At 32.4% G+C, this 22,776-nt stretch overlaps 5 protein-coding genes across 10 annotated transcripts in view; 1 reads left to right on the top strand and 4 right to left on the bottom strand.

Moving 5' to 3' along the window:
• The window catches only part of LOC130675136 (calcitonin gene-related peptide type 1 receptor-like), a 222,135-nt gene that overhangs the window by 144,873 nt on the left and 54,486 nt on the right, over window positions 1–22,776 (top strand). The window lies entirely within an intron of this gene.
• On the bottom strand, window positions 161–4,741 carry LOC130675132 (juvenile hormone esterase-like). Its single transcript, XM_057480627.1, has 8 exons — window positions 4,546–4,741; window positions 4,179–4,467; window positions 2,123–2,308; window positions 1,847–2,049; window positions 1,613–1,769; window positions 991–1,311; window positions 786–930; window positions 161–510 (listed from the first exon to the last, which is right to left on the bottom strand). Exons 1-8 carry the CDS (start codon window positions 4,684–4,686, stop codon window positions 354–356), a joined length of 1,599 nt encoding a protein of 532 aa, XP_057336610.1. The 5' UTR covers window positions 4,687–4,741; the 3' UTR covers window positions 161–353.
• Window positions 5,046–8,590, bottom strand: LOC130675128 (esterase FE4-like). The gene is made up of 8 exons (XM_057480623.1): window positions 8,337–8,590; window positions 7,982–8,270; window positions 7,722–7,907; window positions 7,437–7,639; window positions 7,146–7,302; window positions 6,758–7,078; window positions 6,531–6,675; window positions 5,046–6,455 (listed from the first exon to the last, which is right to left on the bottom strand). The coding sequence occupies exons 1-8, from the start codon at window positions 8,565–8,567 to the stop codon at window positions 6,299–6,301; spliced, it is 1,689 nt and encodes a 562-aa protein (XP_057336606.1). The 5' UTR covers window positions 8,568–8,590; the 3' UTR covers window positions 5,046–6,298.
• On the bottom strand, window positions 8,377–12,680 carry LOC130675131 (juvenile hormone esterase-like). 2 transcript variants are annotated; one of them, XM_057480625.1, is made up of 9 exons: window positions 11,506–12,680; window positions 11,151–11,439; window positions 10,891–11,076; window positions 10,606–10,808; window positions 10,124–10,280; window positions 9,736–10,056; window positions 9,509–9,653; window positions 8,599–9,413; window positions 8,377–8,515 (listed from the first exon to the last, which is right to left on the bottom strand). In XM_057480625.1, exons 1-8 carry the CDS (start codon window positions 11,734–11,736, stop codon window positions 9,266–9,268), a joined length of 1,680 nt encoding a protein of 559 aa, XP_057336608.1. In that variant the 5' UTR covers window positions 11,737–12,680; the 3' UTR covers window positions 8,377–8,515; window positions 8,599–9,265. The 2 variants fall into 2 exon arrangements, with proteins under 2 accessions (XP_057336608.1, XP_057336609.1); XM_057480626.1 differs by having other exon boundaries at window positions 11,151–11,454; window positions 11,550–11,737.
• LOC130674963 (uncharacterized) lies at window positions 12,782–22,537 on the bottom strand. The gene is made up of 18 exons (XM_057480418.1): window positions 22,236–22,537; window positions 21,881–22,169; window positions 21,634–21,819; window positions 21,362–21,564; window positions 21,088–21,244; window positions 19,656–19,976; window positions 18,032–18,176; window positions 17,806–17,955; window positions 16,610–16,859; window positions 16,372–16,528; window positions 15,322–15,500; window positions 14,967–15,255; window positions 14,708–14,893; window positions 14,423–14,625; window positions 14,041–14,197; window positions 13,653–13,973; window positions 13,426–13,570; window positions 12,782–13,331 (listed from the first exon to the last, which is right to left on the bottom strand). The coding sequence occupies exons 1-18, from the start codon at window positions 22,461–22,463 to the stop codon at window positions 13,172–13,174; spliced, it is 3,726 nt and encodes a 1,241-aa protein (XP_057336401.1). The 5' UTR covers window positions 22,464–22,537; the 3' UTR covers window positions 12,782–13,171.

Here is a 22,776-nt window from a genome sequence, read left to right as displayed (position 1 = left end):
TCGACTCTCAACATCGATATTTTTATTCCGATAAATAATAAATAAAGATAATAACATCATTAATGATAATTACTTATTTATTACTGTAATAAGTATCGATTTGTTCTTTATCTTCTCGGATAATTTTTGTATTATTCATAAATTTAATATTTTCTATGATAAATTATAAGCAATCTCATTTATTTCTTATGAAAAAATACAAATATGCCCATTCCCTATTTAAAAATAACCATAGAATTCACTCGAAGGGGTAAAAAGCCGCATAGGAACCAATACGTCTATTAGTTTCCGCGTGGATTTTTACTCACGCAGTGGATTCTGCGGGAACTTTTGATAGGGATCACAATCGTAACTCATAATTTATTTTTAACGAGTTTATATATTTGATGTAGAATACTGGACTCTTTGATAAGACTGAGATCTTTTGATATTTTCAGACAAGTATACTCGGTTGAGTTGTCAATAGGTCGCCAATCGATGGAAATTAGGTCAGATTTTGAGTTTGGATTCCTGTAATAAATAATTTTTTGAAATGATACTGAAATTAGCAGACAATTAAAAATTTTTGAATTTTTGTTTCAACAATTTAATTAAAAAAAAAAAATTCTACAAAAATGCACTTATAGAAAATTTAATAAACTATAGGTGCAATTTTTTGAAAAACTTTTTTTTTATTATTTATCATTTTGAAAAGAATCCAAAAATTATTAGACGTCAATTAACTTCAGTACCATTTTTTGAATAGGAGTTTTTGTAATTAAATTGATGGATAGATAGATAATTACCCAGTTTTGGCGAAAGTAGTCCAGAGGTGTAGAAATCTTTGCTGGATATCGTACTCAGTTGAACCGGGAGCCAGCGGTTCCATCCCAAGTACTTTGAACATTTTTGGATAGAAAAAGTAAAATAATTCTTCCCCATGCGAAGTACCTGCAGTAAATATGAATATTAAAGCGGGTTTTTTAAATTTCAAAAGTTCCCACTCAATACCTTCGCAGTCGACGCCGAATACTTTCTGCATTATGGAAGTTTCTTTGGAATAGTAGTCAAATTTATAAACATAAGTCGGTATCCCAGGAATCGATGGTTGGATTTCAAGAATATGATGGATATTTATCAAAAATTGTGCCGCACTGAGCAAATCTACATATTCTTTTACATTTTCAGGGCTTATTTTCTTATTACCCATGAAAAAGTTTTTAATATCACCCACTGATATATTTCGCTCGTTCAAAAATTTTTTTGCATTTGGGTGCAGTAGTAATGCGTCTGCGTTAGCTTCTATTTGCGCATAATGATCATCTTTCAATTCTAAATAAATTAATTAACACGATTAGTTGAATTTCCACCCAGAAAAAAGACGATACTGATATTAGCGTCTAATAATTTTTGGATTTTTGAAAAACGATAAATAGTCAAAAAAAATATATTTAAAAAAATTGCACCTATAGTTTTTTTAATTTTCTACATGTGCATTTTTTTGGTTTTTTTAATTTTTTAATTGAAATGTTGAAAAATAAATTCAAAAATTTTTAACTGTCTGCTAATTGCAGGATCGTGAAAAAATTGATTTCTTAAGTGATTAATAATTAATTATGAAAATATTTTGAACCTGCGAGAAGGATAATCCCTTCGTGACTAGTGTAACCAATAATAGTTGGAACTTTAATCCCAGATTTAACGGCTTCATTTAGCGGGACATTCAAAAACGGATTTTTTGATTTCGAATCCACTGACGGCAAAAATGGATTTGAGATCAAAAGACGATGCTATAAATTAAGTAAACCTATAAATTAGTACTGCGTGTAATTATTCATCGAGCAGGAGGGAAATATAATATTTATACCTTCCAAGTTTGGAGTGAATGTAACGTTTTGACTAAACTAATTGCGTCAATGCCTTGTAAATACTCAATAAGTCTTTTCGTATCCGTAACTTTGTTCCCGAGTGTGTCGGCTATTTTTTCTGCTTCTTCTTTCATGGAATGTGACGAGCTTGCCCACGGATTAGTTGCGACTCCACTTTGTAAAATCGCTTTGTGGAATAGTCCTAGAAACCAAAAAGTCAGAGTTGTTTTTCGCGAGAATTAGGCAACTTAAGGGTGTATCTAATTTATCTGAACCTTGAGTTAGTGGGCAAAGGGTCAAATAATGAACTGCAGCACCACCAGCACTTTCACCGAAAATAGTAACATTATTGTGATCCCCACCAAATTTCGATATGTTTTGCTGAATCCATTTCAAAGCCATCACTTGATCTTTTAATCCCTGATTTCCGGGCGCTGATTCATCTTCCAAATTGAGAAAACCTACACGGAGAAAAAAGTATAGTAAAAATTAGAATACTATAGTAAAATTTACTAACAGATATGAAAAAATACATTTTGCATTACAATTATTACTAAACGTTTAGTAAAATTTACTAGTTAGTAATAATTGTATACTAAAATATTAAAAATTACTATGCGTAAGGTATTTTTTGCTAAAACGATTATATTTTTTACTATCTGTATAGTAAATTTTACTACGTATAGATAAAATTAAAAGTTGGTGAGGATAGCATATACAAATATGTATTACAAGTTCTGAAACTTTTGTTCAAAGGAGACATCGGGCCGTCAGACAGTGGAAAGGACTCGCGCGCGGGAGATCAGGGTTCGAATCTCGGTTGAATCAAGTGATCTTTTAAAAAATAAAAATCGGCACCAACACCGATACAGATGACATAAATAACAATAGAAATCAAAATGATAGCAATAATAATAAAAAGTTAAAAGCTATTAAAAGTTTAATTATATTTTTTTCCATTCTAATATAGTAAAATTTACTAAACAGGGATAGTAAAATTTACTAAATATAACTAAAAATTAATATGCAATATAGGAGATTTTCCAAAACCAGTACATGAAAAATTACTAAACGACTTGTTAAATATGCTAATCTGTTTATGAATTTTTCATATAAATCATAAGCGTTTCAAGATTACTATCCAAATTTAGTAATTATTCTCATATTTTTTAGTAAAATTTACTATATTTTTTTCTCCGTGTACAGTATGATTATTAACTTTACTGTTTTTGATTTTTTCGTAATTTCAAAATTTAACTTAGTGAAGTTCTCTAATAACAAGAGAGTCCGAGTCGAAAAATTTGATCTGATTCTAGTCTAATTATTCAGTCTTTTAAATTTTATTTGAATTTTAAGACGTTTTTGATTTAAAAACGATCAAAAACAGACAGTCAAAAATTTGATTTTGATCTAGAGGCGAAACCAGACTTAATATGAATGAAAACGAATCTAAATAAGGAAAATTGTATCAAATTTCAGATGTTAATTAAATGCAATTAAAAAGTAAAATTGCTTAGAAATCTCAAAATAATTATTTCATTTAAGGGGGATAGCCACTGTGAAATTTCAAAAAAAAAAATTTTTTTTTTTTTATTAAATCAAAGTGTATGTTCAAAAATATGTATCCAGAGTTTTATATGAAAATTCCGTATATTTTTAAAGTTATAGTCATTTTTGTGACAGCGCGTCAACTGACCGCTGCATCGACTAAAAACTTTAAACGCATTTTTCTCGAAACTACTTTTTTTGAACTGGTGGCATCTGTAATTTGCATAAATATCAACCGATTCGCAATTTTTTTTTTTGCCGTATTCGTCTATTCAGTAGCTAAAGTTGCACGTAGGGGATTTTGAAAATTTTGATTTTCAAGATTTTTTAGGGCTGTTTGAATCCAAAAAAATGATAAAAAATAACGAAAAAATTTTTAATATGTCGCCATTTTTTTTCAAATCAAAATTTTCAAAATCCCCTACGTGCAACGATAACCACATGCATACAGATTACAACGCCGTTTGGTTTTTTTGTTTCTGATAATCCGTTTTTGAGTTAGAGTTGACACCGTGGTGGGGGAAATTTTTTTGTTGCTCCACAAAAATGCTTATAACTTTGTAACAACATGATATTTTTAAATGAAAATTTATGAGAATTATCTTCAATGTATACTTTAGAAAACAAAAAAAACCCGATCCCCAAATTCCTTTATTATTCCATTCAAAAAAATTCCCGAAAATCACCTATTTTTTCGATCCTCCCACTGGCTATCCCCCTTAAAACAGACCAAATTTTCCAACCCGACGTAAACCACAAAATATCCAACGGTGCATAATTTACCTAAAATACCCAGACGATAGTTTATTGTAACCAACACAATATCTTTCTCAACAAGATAATCCGGACCATAAACGTCATCGTTTCCGGAACCACCAACAAAGCCGCCTCCGTGAATCCAGACCATAACAGCTCGTGGTATCGTAGGATTTAATTCCCTTGTATAGACATTTAAATAGAGGCAATCATCACTTCCTACTATTTGTTTCGTTCTCCAGTCATATTGCGCACAGATACCACCATATTCTTTGGCATCTTTAACTCCAGACCACGGTTCCACTGGTTCTGGATCCTGTTACAATACAGTACACTAGTAACCATCCAAAATAAACTTAATTGAATAATATCTAGCAGTCTAAATAAATCAAACCTTAAATCTCAAATCCCCAACTGGTGACTTAGCATACGGGATACCTCGGAACGCGTAGAACGGATTATTTCCAGCGACACTTGTCTCCCGAATACCACAGAGTTTACCTTGTTGCACTTGAACAATTGGATTGTTATCCATAATTATATAAACCGCAAACAACTTGACTCTACAGCTCACTTTGCTACACTAAACTGAACCGTTTGAATGCCGGATAGAAATTTGTGTCAACTGCAATCATCAAGTTGTAGAGGAGTAGTAGTAAACGCCCCTTCTCTTTTTAAATCTCACACATCTATATATGTACACACACGGGTTACATAACATTCCACTCGTTATTTTCTCCTCTTCTTTCTTACTGACTTATTTTATACATCAACTCGCTTTATTTAAATTTAAAAACACGGTGAATATGTATACTTTTCTTATCAACTTTATTCAAATAATCCACTTATAAATATGCAATTTATTTTACACTTTTGAAATTAATAATTAATAAGTTATTACGGAAATTATCTACGTAGGAGTAAAAATTTATTCATTGATTGGTAATCTAAGATATAGTCAATTAGTATCGAGTTAAAAGAAAGATATTTTTTATCGAGTTAAGGAAAAAAGTTATCTAATTATGTGATAAGATAGCAATTAAAACAATTTCATGTCACGGAAGAAGTTTTGTTATCATTTGAAATAATAAAACAGTATATTAGATTACATGGGTAGAAAAATTTGTTCTGTTTTAAATCGAATAAAAATTTTGAGTTTTTTCTATTTACATCCGGGTCATAATATCAAGCCTCATCGAACCCAAGTAAGCCTCAATCCAGCCACACTGAGTAAAAAAAGCATTTTGAGCCTCAAATAATTCTCACAGAGCCTCAATGAGTCTCAAAGAATTCTCACAGAGCCTCAATGAGCCTCAAATGGTGATCAAAGTGCCTCAAAAAATACTAATCGAATTTAAATTACATAGTCGAGACTAGGTTCATTTGAGGTTCATCGAGGCTTATTGAGAATCTTTGAACATCATTTGAGGCTCATTGAGGCTCTGCACTGAAAAAATAATTGCTAGCTGCTAGCGATTTTTTTCTTTAGCAGGTAGCGATTAAAAATCGCTTGCTGGGAGCGACTTTTTGCTAACGCTTACTTATCTGTTCCTTGTATAAAAAAAGTTAAGCATCGGTATAACTCAAAAATAAAACAAATACTGTTTTTATCATTAAAATAAATTCATAAATATATCTATATGTATATTTATAAATTTTTAATCGCTACCTGTTAAAGAAAAAATCGCTAGCAGCTAGCGATTAATTTTTTCAGTGTGTGAGCATTATTTGAGGCTCGAAATGCTTTTTTTACTCAGTGAGGCTGGATTAAGGCTTACTTGGGTTCGATAAGGCTAAATTGAGGCTTGATATTATGACCCGGAAATTTGATCGAGTTTTGCCCCTTCGACTCCTTATTTAGACTTTTTTTTAATCATTTTTAGTCTGATTTTGGTCGCCTCTAGATCAAAATCACATTTTTTCTCAAAATATTTTGCCGTCTTTTTTTTTTTACCCAAACCAAAATCAGATTTTTACTGCCTATAATTTTCATTAGTCTATTTTTGATCGTCTTTACATCAAAAATAGCTTAAAATTTTGTTAAAAATTTAAAGACAGACCAATTAGTCCAAATATAATCTGGTTTGACTAAAACCAGATCAAATTTTTCGACCCGGTATTCAAAATACCACAATTGTAGTAAATCATTATTTCTTTTGAATATTTTTCGATATTTTATCCAAAATATTTGGCTCTTTAATCAATCTGAGATCCTCGGATATTTCTAGACAAGTGTATTCAGTAGGGCTGTCATTGGGTTTCCATTCAATGGGAATTAATTCAGATTCTCCCGAATTCGGATTTCTGTAAGAGAATCAGAGGGTGATTAAATATTATTGATAGAGAATCATTTGGATTAGATAATAGGAGATTCAGTACCCAGTTTTAGCGAAATTAGTCCATAATTCTACGAATCTTTGTTTGACGACGTTTCCAACAGAATTTGAAGTCGGCGGGTCAATATTTTGTGCCTCTAGAGTTTTTGAACTGAATAGATAGAAAACATCTTCAACATGACATGTACCTAATATTGATAACAATAATTAGCAATCTAGGATCTAAAACCCGTCAAATTATCATATTTTAAACATTATTAATAATCAGACCTTTTAAGTCCGTGTCATATAATTGCTGCACTATCGCAGTATCTTTTGAGTAATAGTCAAATTTGTAAAAATACGTTTGCACATCGGGTATTGAAGATTGAATGTCAAGGACACCTTGGATATTAATAACAAAATGTGTAGCTGTAGTCAAATCTACAAGCTGTTGAGCGTTTTCCCGTGATATTGAATTATTGCCCATAAAAAAATTTTTTACATCGCTCACGGATAGATTCCGACGATTAAAAAATTTTTGTTCATTTAGATTTAACAGTAGTGTATCTTGATTAGCGTCGATTTCGGAATACTGATCATCGTCAAGATCTATACGAATATTCATTCGAAATTAGTTTGCAAATGAATATTGTCTCCCTGATTCCCATATCATTACCATAGAGAACGAAAATTCCTTCATGACTGTTGTGGCCAATAATATGGGGCACCCTAATTCCGGATTCCGCAGCTTGGGCAATTGGAATATTCATAAATGGATTAGTCGATTTTGAATCCACTGATGGCACGAAAATAAATGTAACCAGATAAAAATTCTACAGAGTAATAAACAAAAAACACAAACATCTGATTATTATTCTTATATGCACGGAAAAAAAAGAACTGTTGAAACAACAGTTCTTTTTTTCCATGTGGGAATGGATTTTTGGTAGATAGAGAAAGTGTAAACCTTCCAAGATTGTAATGATTGAACTGCTTCGAGTATATCCTGAGGGTCAACACTTCGGAAATATTCGATAAGTTCTCTGGCATCAGTTGATTTATTTCCCAATTTTTCTGCTACTCTTTCAGCTTCTTCCTTCATTGAGCCCGATGCAGTTGCCCATGGATCAATTGCTACACCACTTTGTAAAATAGCTTTACTGAATAGTCCTAAGAAAATTTAAGTCACGTGATCACCGAAATTTCTAGATCAAAATGAAAATTAGTAGAAATACATCAGTAAGTTAAGAACCTTGACTTAAAGGGGAAAGGGTCAAATAGTGAACAGAAGCAGCTCCAGCACTTTCACCAGCAATTGTAACACTATTTGGATCGCCACAAAATTTATCAATATTCTGCTGTACCCATTTCAAAGCCATGACCTGATCTTTCAATCCCTGGTTACCTGGAGCCGCCTCATCATCCAAATTAAGGAAACCTGCGATTTATACGTTACTTTTTTACATCAAGCAGCCGCTTTTCAAACGAATGTATAAATGCGACAGATTTTACCGAATATTCCAAGGCGGTAATTTAACGTTACTAAAACGACATCCTTCTCAACAAGATAATCCGGGCCATACTGGTCGTCATTTCCTGATCCAAATATAAAACCACCACCTGGAATCCAAACAATAACAGCACGTAGTTCACCAGATTCTATTTCCGGTGTATAAACATTCAAATAAAGACAATCTTCCTCTCCTAGGATTTTTTTCGTTGGCCAATTAAATTGTATGCAAGCATTTCCAAATTCTTTAGCATCCCTTACGTCAGACCACGGTTCCACTTGTTCAGGATCCTTTTACAACATTTTCTGTCAATTGTCGATAAAAGTTGATTTTAGAACAACGAAATTATAGCAAACCTTGAATCTTAGCTCATCAACGGGTGGTTTTGCATACGGGATACCTCGGAACGCATAAAAGTAGCTCTCTCCATTGACATTTTTCTCTTTAATTCCTTTCAATTGGCCGTCGTGCACTTGAACAATAGGTCTATTTGTGTTCGATTTGTCAGATAAGTCGTCACTTGACCGTACAATTCCTGCAGCGATAAATAATATTGTGCAATACGTAATCCTCAATTCTGCCTTCATCGCTATATGTTTAATGGAACTCTTTACTTACTTCTATGTTTTGTTTTTCTTCACTTTATCGGATACCGATAACTTTGCAATGACCTGCAATTTTTCCTTGTATTATTGCTGTTGCCGGTAATTACCGTCATTAGTTTAATTACTTAAAGATAAAATGTAAAAAGTGTTCAGTGGAAAAAAATAAGTAAATTAACACACCGGGCAATGAATAAAAATAACTGAAAAATTCTGGTTGAAATAATAAATAACAGAGGTTTTGATTTTATTTTTCGGGTTTTCTTAATATTTTGTTCCTTAATAGACAGAAGAAACGATTCATGTACAAAATTCGATTATATTATTGAAAATACTTGAAAAGTGTTACCCCTAAATAAATTATGAAGGAAAACAATAAGATAAATTATTTTTTCGGAGAATTTGATATGCGATCTACTATATTTGATTCTTTGATCAAAATCACATTTTTTTCTCAGAATATTTTGCCTTCTTTTGTATTTATCCAGACCACAATCAAACTTTTTCAGTCTATTACCTTTAATCTGTTTTTGATCGTCTTTACATCAAAAACAGCTTAAAATTTAAATAAAAATCTAAAGACAGACCAATGAGTCCAAATACAATCTGGTTTGACTAAAATCAGATCAAATTTTTCGAACCGGTATTAAAAAAACCACAATTTTAGTAAATCATTATTCGTTTTAAATATTTTTCGATACTTCATTCAAAATATTTGGCTCCTTAATCAATTTGAGATCCTCGGATATTTCTAGACAAGTGTATTCAGTAGGGCTGTCATTGGGTTTCCATTCAATGGGAATTAATTCAGATTCTCCCGAATTCGGATTTCTGTAAGAGAATCAGAAGGTAATTAAATATTTCACGATTTAATGTCGATTTATTGATAAAAAATCATTTTGATTAGATAATAGAAGATTCCGTACCCATTTTTAGCGAAATTAGTCCATAATTCTACGAATCTTTGTTTGATGACGTTTCCAACAGAATTTGAAGTCGGCGGATCAATATTTTGTGCCTCTAGAATTTTTGCATTGAATAGATAGAAAACATCTTCTAAATGAGATGTACCTAATATTGATGACTATGATTAACAATCTAGGATCTAAAACCCGCCAAATTATCATATTTTGAACATTATTAATAATCAGACCTTCTAAGTCCGTGTCATATAACTGCTGCACTATCGAAGTATCTTTTGAGTAGTAGTCAAATTTATAAAAATACGTTTGCACATCGGGTATTGAGAATTGAATATCAAGGACATCTTGAATATTAATAACAAAACGTGCAGCTGTATTCACATCTATAAACTGTTGAGCGTTTCCCCGTGATATTGAATTGTTACCCATAAAAAATTTTTTTAAATCGTCCCCGGATAGATTCCGAAGATTTAAAAATATTTGTTCATTTGGATGTAACAGTAGTGTATCTTGATTAGAGTCGATCTCGGAATACTGATCATCGTCACGTTCTATACAAATATTCACTCAAAATTAGTTAGCAAATGAATATTGCCTCCGTGATTTCAGTATCATTACCATAGAGAGCGAAAATTCCTTCTTGACTGTTGTAGCCAATAATATGGGGCACTCTGATTCCGGATTTTGCAGCTTGGGCTATTGGGATGTTCAGAAATGGATTATTTGATTTCGAATCTACTGATGGCACGTAAGAATATTTCCCCAGATAATAATTCTAGAGAGTAATAAACAAAAAACATAAATATCTAATTACTACTCTTGTATGGACGGAAAAAAAAAACTGTTGCTGCAACAGGACATGGCCCTGTTCAGGACTTGGTTCTGTTGCAGATACAGGGCAAGTCCTGTAGCTGCAACAGGAAAGCCTCATAGTATTCATAAGTTCAGTCCTGTGCCTGCTACAGCACTGATCTTGTAGCTGTAACCAGATAGGTCCTGTTGCAGCAACAAACTCATGCTACAGGACCTGTTCCTGTTGCAGCCATAGTTCTTTTTTTCCATGTGGGAATGGATTTTTGATAGATGGAGAAAGTGAGAACCTTCCAAGATTGTAATGATTGAATTGCTTCGAGTATATCCTGAGGGTCAATACTTCGGAAGTATTCGATCAGTTCTCTGGTATCAGTTGATTTATTTCCCAATTTGTCAGCTGATCTTTCGGCTTCTTCCTTTATCGAGCCCGATACACTTGCCCATGGATCAGTTGCTACACCACTTTGTAAAATAGCTTTACTGAATAGTCCTAAGAAAATATAAGTCATATGATCACCGAAATTTCTAGATCAAAATGAACATTAGTAGAAATACATCAGTCAATTAAGAACCTTGACTTAGAGGGGAAAGGGTCAAATAGTGAACAGAAGCAGCTCCAGCGCTTTCACCAAAAATAGTAACGAGATTTGGATCACCACCAAATTTATCAATATTCTGTTGTACCCATTTCAAAGCCATGACCTGATCTTTCAATCCCTGGTTACCTGGAGCCGCTTCATCATCCAAATTAAGGAAACCTGCGATTCATACGTTACTTGTTTACATCAAGCAGCCGCGTTTCAAACGAATGCAAAAGTGCTACAGATTTTACCGAATATTCCGAGGCGGTAATTTATCGTCACTAAAACAACATCCTTCTCAACAAGATAATCCGGGCCATACATGTCGTCATTTCCTGATCCATATTGAAAACCACCACCGAAAATCCAAACCATAACAGCACGTAGTTGACTAGATTCTACTTCCGATGTATAAACATTTAAATAAAGACAATCTTCCTCTCCATGGATTTTTCTTTTTGGCCATTCAAATTGAATACAAACATTACCAAATTCTCTAGCATCCCTTACGTCAGTCCACGGTTCCACTTGTTCAGGATCCTTTTGCAACATTTTCTGTCAATTATCGATAAAAGTTGATTTTAGATCAATGAAATTATAGCAAACCTTGAATCTTTGCTCATCAACGGGTGGTTTTGCAAACGGAATACCTCGGAACGCATAAAAGTAGCTCTGTCCATTGACATTTTCCTCTTTAATTCCTTTCAATTGGCCGTCGTGCACTTGAACAATGGGTCTATTTGTTTCCGATCTGTCAGATAAATGGTCACTTGACCGTACAGTTCCTGCAGTAATAAATAATATTGTGCAATACGTAATCCTTAATTCTGCCTTCATCGCTATATTTTCAATGCAACTGTTTTTAGGATTAAAAGCTACTCTGTTTTTTCGCCTTATTACCGATACACTTTGTTTTTCTTCACATTATTGGATACTGATAAAATTGCAATTACCTGCAATTTTTCCTTGTATTTTTGCTGTTGCCGATAATTACCGTCATTATTTTAATTACTTAAAGATAAAACGTCAAAAGTGTTAGTGAAAAAACATAAGTAAATTAACACATCGGGCAGTACATATAAAATAACTGAAAAATTGGTTTAGAAAAATAAATAATAGAGGTTTTGAATTTATTTTTCGGGTTTTCTTAATATTGCACACCTCAATCGCGAAAGCGTTAGGTGTGCTTTACTGTCACTCTCTCACTCTCGGCCCTTTCACGGACTTTAAATCCTCTCTGTACTTTCTTTCTAGTACACCAAAGTTGTTATTGATATATACCATTTTAAAGGAAATTTATTAAGGAACATTTTTCAATGCAATCCATATTTGATTAATGATGTGATTAATTTTAAAAAAATGATTTAGTCCGAAGCCCTCAGTGCGTCAATTGTAGTGTTCGGACTCGTCTAAACACGATAACTTTCGAAAAACAAGACTTATCGACTTATTTTTTTTTTTATTATCTGTGTATTTCTGATCACAAGAACCCTTTCAAAAATTACTATCTGAATCCTTTTTGTTTTGGTGTAATTAATAAAAAACGTGAAAACTGATTCTTCGTGAAAAATTTAGCTGCTATTTTTACTGTTGTTATTATTTTTTTCATTGTTTCTCTCTATCAACTACTGGTGGCAGCACTAGCGTATCAATATGTTTGGAAAAAAAAGCGACATTTAAGACAAAACAAGGCGGGATATTTAGAAAAAAATGTTAGTAAAAAAATATTAAACTGAAAATAAGAAATAAAAATAAAAAAATCAAATTGATAATTTGTAAGTTGAATAAAAGTTCATAATAATAAAATATATATTAATATTATATAATAATAAAAGTATTAATTAAAAATAAATTGAGCGATTGAGGTGTGCACTTTTGGATTTTCCAACATTTTTTATTCTTTAATAGACAGAAGAAACGATTCATGTACAAAATTCGATTATATTATTGAAAATACTCAGGAAGTGTTGACCCCTGAATAAATTATGAAGAAAAACGATAAGATAAATTATTTTTCCGGGAATTTAATATGCTATCGAATATATTTCATTCTTTGATTAAAATCTTTTTTTTTCTCAAAATATTTTGTTTTTATCGAAACCACAATCAAACTTTTCCTGTCTATTACTTTTAGTCTGTTTTTGATCGTTTTTACATCAAAAACACCCGAAAATTTTAAAGGCAGACTAATTAGTTCAAATACAATCTAGTTTGACTAAAATCAAATCAAATTTTTCGACCCGGTATTCAAAAAATCCAAAATTATAGTAAGTCATTGTTTGTTTTGAATATTTTTCGATATTTTATTCAAAATATTTGGCTCTTTAATCAATTTGAGATCCTCGGATATTTCTAGACAAGTGTATTCAGTAGGGCTGTTATTGGGTTGCCATTCAATAGGAATTAATTCAGATTCTCCCGAATTCGGATTTCTGTAAGAAAATCAGAGGGTAATTAAATATTTCCGATTTTATGTTGATTTATTGATAAAGACTTATTTTGATTAGATAATAGGGTATTCAGTACCCAGTTTTAGCGAAATTAGTCCATAATTCTACGAATCTTTGTTTGACGACGTTTCCAACAGGATTTGAAGTCGGCGGATCAATATTTTGTGCCTCTAGAGTTTTTGAAGAGAATAGATAGAAAACATCTTCTACATGAGATGTACCTAATATTGATAACAATAATTAGCAATCTAGGATCTAAAACCCGTCAAATTATCATATTTTGAACATTATTAATAATCAGACCTTTTAAGTCCGTGTCATATAATTGCTGCGTTATCGAAGTATCTTTTGAGTAATAGTCAAATTTATAAAAATACGTTTTTACATCGGGTATTGAGGATTGAATATCAAGGACATCTTGGATATTAATAATAAGACGTGCAGCTGAAGTCAAATTTACAAGCTGTTGAGCGTTTTCCCGTGATATTGAATTATTACCCATAAAAAAATTTTTTACATCGCTCACGGATAGATTCCGACGATTCAAAAATGTTCGTTCATTTGGACTCAACAGTAGTGTTTCTTGTTTAGATTCGATCTCGGAATACTGATCATCGTCAAGATCTATGCAAATATTCATTCGAAATTAGTTTGCAAATGAATATTGTCTGCGTGATTTCAATATCATTACCATAGAGAACGAAAATTCCTTCTTGACTGTTGTAGCCAATAATATGGGGCACTCTAATTCCGGATTCCGCAGCTTGGGCTATTGAAATGTTCATAAATGGATTTTTTGATTTTGAATCCACTGATGGCACGTAAGGTAATTTTATCAGGTAATAATTCTAGAGAGTAATAAACAAATAACACAAACATCTGATCACTATTCTTGTATAGACGGAAAAAAAGAACTGTTGCTGCAACAGGACATGGCCCTGTAGCTAAAATAGCAAACCCCTATAGTATTCAGAAGACGGATCCTGTAGCTGCAACAAGGCGGGTCCTGTCGCAGCCATAGTTCTTTTTTACCATATGGGAATGGATTTTTGGTAGATAGAGAAAATGTGAACCTTCCAAGATTGTAATGATTGAACTGCTTCGAGTATTTCCTGAGGGTCAACACTTCGGAAGTATTCGATAAGTTCTCTGGTGTCATTTGATTTATTTCCCAATTTGTCAGCTAATCTTTCGGCTTCTGCCTTCATTGAGCCCGATGCACTTGCCCATGGATCAGTTGCTACACCACTTTGTAAAATAGCTTTACTGAATAGTCCTAAGAAAATATAAGTCATATGATCACCTAAATTTCTAGATCAAAATGAACATTAGTAGAAATACATCAGTTAGTTAAAAACCTTGACTTAGAGGGGAAAGCGTCAAATAGTGAACAGAAGCAGCTCCAGCGCTTTCACCAAAAATGGTAACAAGATTTGGATCACCACCAAATTTATCAATATTCTGCTGTACCCATTTCAGAGCCATGACCTGATCTTTCAATCCCTGGTTACCTGGAGCCGCTTCATCGTCCAAATTGAGAAAACCTGTAATTTATATGTTACTTTTATACATCAAGCAGCCGCGTTTCAAATCGAATATAAAAATGCCTGATTTTACCGAATATTCCAACGCGGTAATTTATCGTTACTAAAACGACATCCTTCTCGACAAGATAATCTGGACCATACAGGTCGTCATTTCCTGATCCATATTCAAAACCACCACCGAAAATCCAAACCATAACAGCCCGTAGTTTACTAGATTCTATTTCCGGTGTATAGACATTCAAATAAAGACAATCTTCTTTTCCCTCGATTTTTTTCGTATTCCAGTCGAATTGTATACAAACATCTCCAAAATCTTTAGCATCCCTTACGTCAGACCATGGTTCCACTTGTTCAGGATCCTTTTACAACATTTTCTGTCAATTATCGATAAAAGTTGATTTTAGATCAATGAAATTATAGCAAACCTTGAATCTTAGCTCATCAACGGGTGGTTTTGCAAACGGAATACCTCGGAACGCATAAAAGTAGCTCTGTCCATTGACATTTTTCTCTTTAATTCCTTTCAATTGGCCGTCGTGCACTTGAACAATGGGTCTGTTTGTTTCCGATTTGTCAGACAAATCGTCACTTGACCGTACAGTTCCTGCAGTGATAAATAATATTGTACAATAAGTAATCCTCAATTCTCCCTTCATCGCTATATTTTTAATGCAACTGTCTCTAGGATTAAAAGCTACTCAAATTTTTCCCTTTTTTCGATACTCTTTACTCACTTCTATACTTTGTTTTTCTTCATATTATCGAATACCGATAACTTTGCAATGACCTGCAATTTTTCCTTGTATAATCGCTTGCCGATAATTACCGTCATTAGTTTAATTACTTAGAGATAAAACGTGAAAAGTGTTCAGTGAAAAAAAATAAATAAATCAACACGTCGGTCAATAAATAAAAATAACTGAAAAATTCTGTTTGAAAAAATATATCCAGTCCAGTCGCATTATAAGTCCGCCGACTTATATTTCTTGGAAGACATTCCCCCTCTATGACTACGAAAATAATCATGTAAACTCACACGCTTGCAAAGTAGGGGAAGTGTGAGTTACGGCGTTCAACTGCTAACCAGAAGTGGGGGTAGGAATTCTTAGACGTATATTTCCCTACACCCCTGCGGACTTATAACGCGATTCGACTGTAATAGTGGTTTTGATTTTATTTTTCGGGTTTTCTTAATTTTTTATTTTTTAATAGACAGAAGAAATGAGTCATGTACAAAATTCGATTTTATTTTTGAAAATTCTTAAGAAGTGTTGACCCCTAAATAAATTATGAAAAAAAACAATAAGATAAATTATTTTTTCGGGGGACTTAATATGCGATCTAATATATTTGATTCTTTGATCAGGCTGAGATCGAAATCTTGAGACATTTCCATTCAGTTGGATCGTCAACTGAATGGAACTAAATATTCGTACAGGGATAGGGACAATTTTCTACTTGCGTATTATCAGTACCTGCAAGAGAAGAAATAGATTCCTGACTATTGTGGCCTAATATATTAGGTACTTTTATTCCAGATTTAATGGCTTCTTTGATTGGAATCTCCAAAAATGGATTTTTCAATTTTGAATCTATTGACGGTACGAAAGGAATTTTATCCGCGTAATTGTTCTATAATATAACAAACGTCTTAAGTTTTGAATAACACCATTAATTCAAAGAAACTTATAAAGAAGTTAACGAATACGAAACCTGGAATCTCAACTCCCCGATTAGCGGCTTAGCATACGGAATACCCCGGAAGGCGTTGAAATAATGAAACCCATCGACATTTTTATTTCGAACCCCTTTCACTTGGCTGTGTTCTACCTCTACAATAGGCCTCTTAATTTTCAAATAATTCGCCAGCGAACCGTCACTCGATACTACGATTTCTACTAAAAAATTCAACAGTATCGCGTAAATTACGGTACCAAATTTCGGCTCCATATTTAAAACGTTTTACTATCCCGCAGTTTTTACACTGAAAAATAGACATCTTCAAGTAATCGCCTGTTTTATTGAGAATTAATGAATTGAGAAAAATATTTAACTTGAATAATTAAGCTGTACATCTGTGCCAACAGGAAATTATTAGATAGATATTTTTATTACTGTTAATTTATTTCCGCGCTCCAACTGATCCAACAAAATAAATTTCAAAATTTTTATTTGCCTATTAATCATTGAATTATAATTTAGTCACTTTTTGAATTCTAATCATACTAATTACAACCCGGATATTTAATATGATAAAGAGTATGATAAATTACCCCGCTTTTTTAATACCGACACGCCTTGATATTTAATATATATCATAACGGACGCGTAGTAATTTTTTTTTCCTCAACAATTATAAACTTTTTTCTGAATTTTTTATCCACGAAACACATCTAGAAAATTATACATAAAATAAAATAGTTACGCAAGATTCTGAATCAATTATTCCGATGAATTTTAACAAGATTTATAAATTGATAACTGCTGACATTTATGTTGCAATAATTTATTATAAATTTTATTAACTACGGTCATCTTTTGTAAACACTTTTAATTACGAGATGAAAATTAAAAATTGCAGGAATTACCTGCAATTTTCCCTTGTTTTATTGATGTTGCCGATAATTACCGTCATTAGATTAATTATTTAGAGATCAAACGTCAGAAACCTTCTGTGAAAAAAAATAAGTAAATTAACACATCGGGCAATAAATAAAAATAACTGAAAAATTCTGTTTGAAAAAATAAATAACAGAGGTTTTGATTTTATTTTTCGGGTTTTCTTAATATTTTATTCTTTAATAGACAGAAGAAACGATTAATGTTCAAAATTCGATATCATTTTTGAAAATACTTAAGAAGTGTTGACCCCTAAGTAAATTATGAAGAAAAACAAGAAGATAAATTATTTTTGCGGGGAATTTGATATGCGATCTAATATATTTGACTCTTTGATCAGACTGAGATCCGTTGAAATCTTGAGACATTTCCATTCCGTTGGATCGTCAACAGGCGGCCATTCAATTGGAATCAGTTCTGATGTTCCTCTGTTCGGATTTCTATAACAGAATTCGAGTTTACAATAAATAATTGAGTATATTTGCGGCGTAGAAAATAAAATTGTAAAATTCGTACCCGGTTTTGGCGAAATTGGTCCACAGTTCGAGGAACCTTTCTTGAATTATATATTCCGTTGTATCAGAAGCTGGCGGTTTCAGCTCAAGTAACTTCAACATTTTCGGGTAGAAAATGAAAAATAGATCCTCAGCATGACAAGTACCTGATTAAGTCAAAGTTAATTAATCACACTAAGAAAGTATTCAAATTTCGCGCCAAAAAATGAGAACAACTACAATACATTTCTCACAAGTCTATTATTGATGAGTAATAACTAAGGCCAAGAATTTGGTTTTTTTAAAAGGGAGAGATAAAAGATGGGAGGAGCTGAATTTCTGATTGGTTGAATTTTTATAGATTTGTTTTTGCTTATTTGAATGGAGTGAAAAGAGCGATGAAACAAAAATAAGTTTAGTCAATACAAAACAAATATAGGGGAGGGTGGGGCAGAGCGGCCCCCCTGAAATTTTGACCAAAAAAAAAATTTTTTAATCGACTAATTACTATAAATCCGATGTTTGCGCATTTTTACCCCTACGCATGACATTTGGGGCAAAATGGACAAGCCCAAAATTTTGAAAAAGTGATTTTTTCATATTTTTATCGTCAAATTAAAAAAAATTATTATAATTCCACATTTCTAGCCATGCGCATAACACCTGGGGCAAAATGGACCAGCCGAAACTTCCGAAAAAATTATTTTTTCATATTTTTCGGCCGTTTCTTTATGTAAGAGGCAAATTTGGTCACTAATAATTTATAAAAATTAATTTTTTTTTTTTAGTTGATAAATTTTTGAAATAAAGTAAAACTATAGAATTGATTTTTTTTTTTTTATTGAATATCAATTAGTAATTAAGGTAATCGAGAGTGAACGATTTATTACACTTTAAAAAATTTTTTTTGAGTAATATAAAACCAAAAATAGTTGTCAAGAGAAAGAAATACATTCTTAATGATGAAAACAATTTAAAAAAAAAAAAAACGAAAAAAAAAATTTTTAATCACTTTTTGGAGGGGGGCCGCTCTGCCCCACAAAAAAAAAAAATTTTTTCAGAATTTTGGCAAAATGTCCATAAATTTGTTCGAAATAGGACAAAAGTAAAGTGATCTTATGGTTGAAAGCCACAAAAAATAATAATTGGCTTAGGGGGGCCGCTCTGCCCCACCCTCCCCTACTAGTCACATAACCATGTATATTTGTAATCTTGAGGTGGAACTTCGTTGGTTGAAACTCTAAAATATGCAGTCAACTACATTTTGAATGAATAGAAGCCGTCCAGCATGCAAATCATGTTCCAATTTAAGAAAAATTTTTTAATCCGTCGACTAAAGTAATATCATCTAAAATATTTGCAAAATAATACCCTTAGTTTAAATTCATTCGAAATGTAGTTGGGTGCGTATTTTAGAGTTTCAACCAATGAAGTTCCACATCAAGATTACAAATATACATGGTTATGTGACTAGTATATTTGTTTTGCATTGATTAAACTTATTTTTGTTTCATCGCTCTTTTCACTCCATTCAAATAAGCAAAAACAAATCTATAAAAATTCAACCAATCAGAAATTCAGCTCCTCCCATCTTTTATCTCTCCCTTTTAAAAATACCAAATTCTTGGCCTTGGTAATAACAATACCTTGTAAATCAGTAGCAAGAATTTTTTGCAGTATTGAAGTTTCTTTCGAGTAGAAATCAAATTTATATAAATATGTCGGTGCGTCAGCAATCGAAGATTGAATTTCGAGTATGTTATGGATATTTATCAGAAAAAATCTAGCACTGAGCAAATCTGCAAAGTATTTAGCATTTTCACGATTAATTGCTCTGTCGCCAATGAAAAATTTCGTTACATCACTCGATGATACATTTTTCTGTTTCAAAAATCGTTCTTCCGTTGGATGGACCAATAATGTGTCTCGATTGGCGTCTATTTTTGAATACTCATCATCTTCTAGACCTAAATGACCAAATAATGTTTACATATCTGTATACAATAGACTGATTCAAAAAAATCGACTAATTTTTTTTTTCTTTATTATATCGAAAATATTGTTGGAAATGACGAAAAAAAAATACTGTGAAAGTTTGAGCTCTTAATATTAATATTAACAGCTGCCACATCGCAATTTTCTATTTCCCGTTTAAATAACATGAGAAAATTTATTTTTTAAGCTTTAGAATTTTGTAGCTTATGGTGGGACCAATACTTTTGAATGTTCAAGACATATTCTTATGTGAAATTTGACGCTCTACAAAAAAGGTCTCTTATAATTTTTCGATATTTTTATTTCTTCAAAAGTAATTCGAAGTTAAAGTTAGATTAACGATAAATTTTCACATTTTTTAAATTTTTTGACGCAACCATCAACTTTATCCGAAAATTTTAGAGGACATTTTTTGTGGAGCATTTCATTTTCTACAACTTATCTCAGAGAAAATTTTCGATATTTCTCATAAGTCGTAAGTTATTCGCAATTAATTGAAAATTTAATATAATTAATTTTAAGCATCAAAATTTAGATTATTTAAGAAAATTTTCAGTTAATTGCAAATAACATACGACTTAAGTGAAATATCGAAAATTTTCTCTGAGATAAGTTGTAGGAAATAAAATGCTCTACAAAAAATGTCCTCTAAAATTTTCGGATAAAGTTGATGGTTGCGTCAAAAAATTTAAAAAATGTGAAAATTTATCGTCAATATAACTTTAACTTCGAATTACTTTTGAAGAAATAAAAATATCGAAAAATTATAAGAGATCTTTTTTGTAGAGCGTTAAATTTCCCATAAGAATATGACTTGAACATTCAAAAGTATTGGTCCCACCATGAGCTACAAAATTCCAAAGCTTAAAAAATAAATTTTCCCATGTTATTTAAACGGGAAATAGAAAATCGCGATGCGGCAGTGATTAATATTAATATTAAGAGCTCAAACTTTTACAGTATTTTTTTTTCGTCATTTCCAACAATATTTTTGATATAATGAAGAAAAAAAAAATTAGTCGATTTTTTTGAATCAGTCTAGTATATATATTCAAATTCTTCTCGAAAATTTTTGTAATGTACCTGTGATAAAAATTATTCCTTCATCACTGTTGTAGCCAATAATGTGCGGCACTTTGATACCGGATTTGATCGCTTCGGTTAGCGGGATATTCAAAAATGGATTTTTGGCTTTCGAATCCACTGATGGCGTGAAAGGATTTACGGTTTCATAAAAATTCTACAGAGTATAGAATTGAAAATATGCATGAGTAAAAACAGCAAAAGATTGTAGTAAATGAGTTTTTATTAATCAGAATTAAATGGCGCGTTTTTTGATTGCCCAAATATTCATTACCGTCCAAGTTTTAAGAGGATCTTCTGCTTCGGCTAACTTGAGTGCATCCACACTTTGTAAGAACTCGATAAGTTTTTTTGTGTCCGTGACTTTATTTCCCAGTTTTTCTGATACGTTTTCGGCTGCTTCTTTCATAGAAGACGGCGCACTTGCCCACGTATTCGTCGCAACTCCGCTTTGCAGAATAGCTTTTTGAAACAATCCTACCGAAGCAACGTCAGAAATTATTATTTAGCAGCGAGTAATCAAAAAAAAATTTAATTGTCTGTAACCTTGAGCGAGAGGAGATAAAGTCAAGTAATGAACGGAAGCACTTCCAGCACTTTCTCCAAAAATAGTAACGCGATTCGGATCTCCACCAAATTTTTCAATGTTCTTCTGCACCCATTTCAAAGCCAAGACCTGATCTTTCAATCCCTGATTACCTGGGGCTGCTTCATCCTCCAAATTGAGGAAACCTTGAATTCAATTTTCCTTTTATTGTCAAATCAAATAGCCGCGTTTTTCAAAAAAAATTACCTATCATTCCAAGACGGTAGTTCATCGTAACCACAACGACATCTTTCTCTACAAGATAATCCGGACCATAAATGTCATCATTTCCAGAACCGAAAAAAAATGCGCCGCCGTGAATCCAGACCATAACAGCTCGAGGTGCATCAGGTTTCAAATCCGACGTATAGACGTTCAAAAAAAGACAGTCTTCATTCCCTAGTGTGCGTCTTGTGAAAAAATCTTTTTGCGCACATACATTACCAAATTTAGTGGCGTCTTTCAAACCAGACCACGGTTCTGCGGGTTCCGAGTCCTTTTGAATTAAACTTTCACTAATTCTTATCAGTTAGAATAAATTTGAAAATAAAATATACAAAACCTTGAATCTTAACTCCCCAAGGGGTGGCTTAGCGTACGGGATGCCTCGGAACGCGTAATAGTAATTTTTTTTATCGATATTGCTCACGCGAATTCCCTGCAATCGGCCGTGTTCCACTTGAACAACGGGGTTATTTATTAGCGAATTAACAGGCACGTGGCCGCTTTGTACAATTTTAACAATGAAACAAAGCAGTACCGCGTAATGCATGGCTCGAAATTCTGCCATGATTACGTACAATATTTGACAATCTATAACTATAAGCCCGCTTTGAATTCTGCGCTTTCGGCCGCGAAGAATACACTAATTGCGATCGAGACTCTCATCGGTTATTATAGAAATCGCGATAATTAATTCTCCCTTCTCTATTTACACCCATTTCAATTATTCATAGATAATAAATGATAAATAATAGATTTCCTTTACTTAATGTCATCTAAAGTCTATTAAATAGACACGTTTCCGTCACGCAGTAGATGTTTACGCATAAAAACGTGGACAAAAAATAATCGATGCGTGTCTCTAGGAACTGATGATTCAG

The sequence above is a fragment of the Microplitis mediator genome, chromosome 9 (assembly GCF_029852145.1).
Source record: "Microplitis mediator isolate UGA2020A chromosome 9, iyMicMedi2.1, whole genome shotgun sequence".
NCBI lineage: Eukaryota > Metazoa > Arthropoda > Insecta > Hymenoptera > Braconidae > Microplitis > Microplitis mediator.
The sequence above is the reverse complement of the archived record's forward strand: the minus strand, read 5'-3'. Positions and strand labels throughout refer to the sequence as shown.